Here is a 5,028-nt window from a genome sequence, read left to right on the forward strand (position 1 = left end):
GTAGACATTTGCCTTCTCTCAAGGTGGCCCAGTCCTTTGACTCTTGAGTCTGCTGCCTTCCACCTATCCTGAGGTTTGGAGCGGCAGGTCCAAGGACAAGATGATGTAGCCACTTAGACATGTCCTTTGACAGTTTTCCTAAGGCTTTTGCCGTAGTCTGGGCCAAGGAATGGTGACTGACCATCATTCTGCTTGCCCCAGCCAGAGAGCGGAGCTGATGCCTGGGATGTGCGGCCATAGGAGCCTGGCCTTGTGTCATGTGACAGGCTTCTTACATGTATGGTTCTCGCTCTAGGAGATCATCCTGAAACGAGCAGCTGACATCGCCGAGGCATTGTACAGCGTCCCCCGCAATCACAACCAGATCCCTACCCTGGGCAACACTCCAGCGCATACCGGCATGATGGGTGTGAACTCTTTCAGCAGCCAGCTAGCCGTGAATGTGTCAGAGACCTCACAAGCCAATGACCAAGGTAGGCCACCTTGCCAGACAGACCCTTCCCTGGCCCCCTCCCTGGGTGGGTTGAGGCTGTAGCCGCAGATGGAGGTGTCTGGACCCAGCTGGGGTGCGCCAGTCACGTTCCACGTTCTCAAGCATGGCTGGTTCCTTCTTGGCTGGGAAGACCTTGCCCCAAATCCTCCAGCCGTTACTGGGTGGAGGACTCTCAGAGAACCTGGTCCTAACGAAAGCAGGGCCCTCGGCTACCATTCAGCTTCCCGGTACTCCTCGAGGCACCCTTAGCTTATTTGTAAATGACTTTGTGGTCCCTGACAAGACTGGGTGGAGCCATGGGCAGCTGTAATGTAGGAGGCCAGGAGGAGCCTACTTGGATGCTTCCTGGGTGGGATTTGGGTTCCCTGCCTGGTCTGAATCCATTGAGGGAGACTGGCATTTCTCCACACTGTACCTTACCCCATAGTGCAGTGATCAGGACTGCTGAGGTCACACCCACGTGGCCTTTGAGCTGGCTCTGAGCCCAGTTTAGTCCACTTCCTCTGTGAAAAGATACGCAGGCAGTAATCTCAGCACCACCCCCACCGTGCTGCTGGCTGTGCTCGAGGTCACCCCCACTCCGCAGCAGGCAAGGAGCTTTGGCACCCTCCACACTCCTGCTCACAGAGACAGCGACTATAATAACCAAGACCCCCAGACAGCCCTTCCAGGGAAGCCACAGCCACAGACAAGCTCTCTGTCAGCCATGGCATTTGGAGGTCTGCTGAGGCTGAAAGTTCAGAGAGCATGGGGGTCGGGGGGGTACAGGCCAGGAATCTGAGCTGTTGGTAATTGCTTCATAAGAAATATGTGGAAGCAGCTGATGGTTAGATCGAAGCACACTTTGGCTGGCTGTGGAAACCAACAGAGACGGAGCAGGGCTCACCGGTGAGGCAGTGTGGTAGGGTTGGTGTGATAAGGTTATCCAAGCTGGTTAGAGGAACTAGGGCCAGAAGAAGCACAACGTCAATTAAAAATGTTGAATATATGATAGAGATTCTGGGGAAACCTCCCCCCCCAAGTGTCTGTCACTGATAATCATGTTATTTTTGGCCGGGGGGGGATTTTAACAGTCGGCTACAGTCGCAATACAAGCAGCGTGTCCCCGCGAGGCTACGTCCCCAGCAGTACTCCCCAGCAGTCCAATTACAACACAGTCAGCACTAGCATGAATGGATATGGAAGTGGCGCCATGGCCAATCTAGGGGTCCCTGGCTCGCCTGGATTTCTTAATGGCTCCTCCGCTAACTCTCCCTACGGCAGTAAGTGTCTGTTTTTGTCACACGTCATCACGCAGATTCATATTCACTACAGAGTCGAGTGTGTGTATTGCCTGGGTGTTCTGTGATGTGAGCTACTGGATAAAAGGAAGGGTGGCCCCAGAGGCTGGGCGTCCCAATGACGACCACAGATTGATCTACAGCAGCACCCTGCCCCTCATGCCATCTCATTGGCCAACCAAAACAAAATCAGAACCACCTGGGGCTGCTCATTTTGGACGAGAAAGCCCAACCCCAAAGCGTTTGCCTGTTATCCAGAGTGGCCGAGCCAGAAGCATGTCGTGTCTTGTTTTGTGGCCCCTCCCCATGTGAGGCGAGGCCTTCGGAGCTCTCGCCGTGGTGCTGCGCCACGGCCGCCGTGCTGACCATGTTTGCTTTGTTGCAGTAGTGCCGTCCAGCCCCACCGTGGCAGCCTCTTCGGTCACCCTCCCTTCAAATTGTAGCAGCACGCACGGCATTTTCTCATTCTCACCTGCCAATGTCATCTCCGCAGTGAAACAGAAGAGCGCCTTTGCGCCCGTGGTCCGGCCCCAAGCCTCGCCTCCTCCTTCCTGCACCAGCGCCAACGGGAACGGACTGCAAGGTGAGGGCGGCGTGGGTGGGTGCTTGGGCCCTGTGGCCTCTTCGCAGACACCTTGCATGTGCTTCACTGGCCGGCCTCCTCCTGCCCTGTATCCGCCCAAAGGCCACCGGTCCTCAAGCCCCAGCATGTACCAGATTCTACCTCTTGGTTTTGTCCAGATCATCCTTCCAACATACTGTCCTCGAAGTAAAAGCTCCTGTGCCCTAAGGGGTGGAGCCACACTCGAGGGGGAACAGGACTGAGGTGAGACCATAGCCCTGCTCAGCAGAGCACCTAGGCCTGGGTCGTCACACAGGGCATGGTTCTCCCCTTCAGAGCCTGGGTTTGCAGGCTGGTTATTCAAGAGGCAGCAAAAACAGCCTAAGAAAGGATGCTGGGTCCCTGTGCCATCTAGGGAACCCATTCCTTTCTCTGCCCACTCCCTTTGTCTTGAGCAGCGAGTCTTTATAATCTCACCCATAGGACCAGGAGTCTACAAGGCTCTGTTGCCTCTTGGAAAGGGCTGTGATTCCTGACCCAGTGCCATCTGTACAGCATTGCTGGGTAGCAGGCCTGTCTGTAGATGGGAGTGTGTGTTCTGAGCCACCTTCAGTTCAGAGGGGAAAAGGTTGGCCGAAGGGCGTGGGCGGCACCACATGGACACAGCTGTCCACAGCTAGGACCATGTGGACCAGGAACCCGGCACCTTGCCCAGCACCGAGGGCAGCCCATGCTGCATGTGGCCTATGATGTGTGCAGCCACAAAGCCACACAGGTGCCCCTAGGCCTCTGGGCTTACATGTGGCTCCCTATGATGCATGGGACCACAGGCCACTTGAAGTAAGTGACCATCATCTGGCCTCTTACAGACACCACCTTGGGTATGTGCTCCTCCAGGTGAAAGTCAAACCCAGTTTCTCCTTTAAACACATGAACCCATTCAACCAGTATTTAATGAGCGCCTACTATGTGCCAGGCTCTCTGCTGGGTGCCGAGGACGCAACTGTGGAGAAGACAAACTGGCCCTTTTGTGAAGTCGGTGGCATATTTCACTTTGATGAACTAATGCTCAAAAAAGGAACTGGAAAGGTATCAATAATTTGAACTAATTGTCTTCACATCTGTCAGTGCTGATGGGATGCCCAAGCCCCGGGCGCCACCACCCGGCCTCTGAGCAGTCCTTGGGCACGAGGCCAGTGCTGCTTAGCAGGCAGGCAGTGAGGGCAGGTGTCTCCGGACATACCCCGGCATCGAGGCAGACTAGGCGGTACCACGTAAGCTGTGTGTACACATGGGCCTGCCAAACCATAAAGTTGTAACGGTGAGTCGGAGATAAATTAATATTGTTGAAATTAATGGACTGAGAAATTGAAGCTCACATCACTACATGAACAAATGTATTAATATGTTATACATAAATTAATGAGAACAGTCATCCTGACAAAAATTAAACAACACCAGAGTTAAAAGATTTTAAATTACATTCGTACCAGGAGTTCGCTCCAGAGCTTGGGCTGTACCCTTTGAGTGCAGTTTCTCTTTCATTCTGAGAGAAAGCAAAGCTTCCCTGAGGAGATGATGTGGTAGCCGCACCTCTCCCTGGCCCTTGGCCTTGAGATTCCAGAGCAGGTGGGCCATTCTGGCTTTGCTCTGAGAGCCTGACTCACCCTTACGCTACAGAGCTACTAGCGGGAGGTCAGAGCCTGGGCTCGAAGGCAGAGGGGAATCTGAGGCAACTGAATTTGATTTAGGAAGTTAGCTTTGGCTGTTGTCATGGCCGTGAGCAGGCTGGTTCCTGTCTCTCCAGAGAGTCTGGACAAAATGCTGAGGTGTGTGAGGTAGCAGCCCTTCCCTCCCACACATGCTAGATCTGTTCCCTTCTGCAGAGGAGACCTTGGAGGATGGCCGCAGTGCCAGGAAGGCCTGCCGAGACCGTGCCACCAGAGTACCCCACCCCGAGAGGTAGACTTCCCAGCGCACCTCTGCCATGAGCAAAGCTGGCTAGCCGGGAGTCGAGCAAGTCCAGCCTCCCTGTGGACCCCAGCACAGGAAGGGCAAACAGGACCCACACGAGGGTGCACGTGTGGGGTGGCTGGCGTTAACTGCTGTCTCCTTCTCTCCTACAGCTATGTCTGGGCTGGTAGTCCCGCCCATGTGAGGGACTCTGTTTACCTTGGCAGCATCCAACATCCAAGGACGGACTTCAGGGGACACGTATAGTATGTTGAGACATGCTGGTGGAAAGGCTATCTTAAGAAATCAGCAGCAGTTGAATGCTACAAAAGACGTTTAAAGATTTTATTTAAACTATTAAGAATCAACATGCGAACAAACCTCCTTCATGAACAATTCCATTTTATTGACTGAACTTTTCTCACATTTCCCAGTCCTGAAGAAAAAGGAAAAACAAAGCGACGCCTATTTTGTATAAAGTTTCTGACTCCGTCTTGGCTGTCTAGTGCTATCTGTGTGGGGAGAAACTTCGTGAATGCACCATGTTGATGCCCATGAAACACTAAGGGAAAACGCCTCGAAACATTTTTCTGTACCCATATTTAGATTCACAATGGTTGTGTATCTCTATAATGTGAAATATTTTTTTGTGGTGAAAAGAAGGGGGCCAAGGAGGTATGAGCCATTAACTGGAACAGAGGGGACGACTGGGAGGATTCGGGGTGGCAGGGAGGGGGGAG

The 5,028-nt window shown here is 53.4% G+C and overlaps 1 protein-coding gene across 2 annotated transcripts in view; it reads left to right on the forward strand.

The window, feature by feature from the left end:
- Positions 1-4,988, forward strand: part of Ebf3 (EBF transcription factor 3) — a 124,248-nt gene extending 119,260 nt beyond the window's left edge. Inside the window, exons 12-15 of one of the 2 annotated variants that reach the window (XM_017797835.1) lie at positions 296-473; positions 1,567-1,755; positions 2,159-2,356; positions 4,462-4,988. In XM_017797835.1, coding sequence (XP_017653324.1) covers positions 296-473; positions 1,567-1,755; positions 2,159-2,356; positions 4,462-4,493 — 597 coding nt within the window. In that variant the 3' untranslated portion in view covers positions 4,494-4,988. The remainder of the gene's footprint in view (positions 1-295; positions 474-1,566; positions 1,756-2,158; positions 2,357-4,461) is intronic. The other variant, XM_017797836.1, reaches the window with a different exon arrangement.
- Positions 4,989-5,028: the final 40 nt, after the last annotated feature.

The sequence above is a fragment of the Nannospalax galili genome, unplaced genomic scaffold (genome assembly GCF_000622305.1).
Source record: "Nannospalax galili isolate Female #2095 unplaced genomic scaffold, S.galili_v1.0 scaffold810, whole genome shotgun sequence".
In the NCBI taxonomy this organism is placed as follows: domain Eukaryota; kingdom Metazoa; phylum Chordata; class Mammalia; order Rodentia; family Spalacidae; genus Nannospalax; species Nannospalax galili.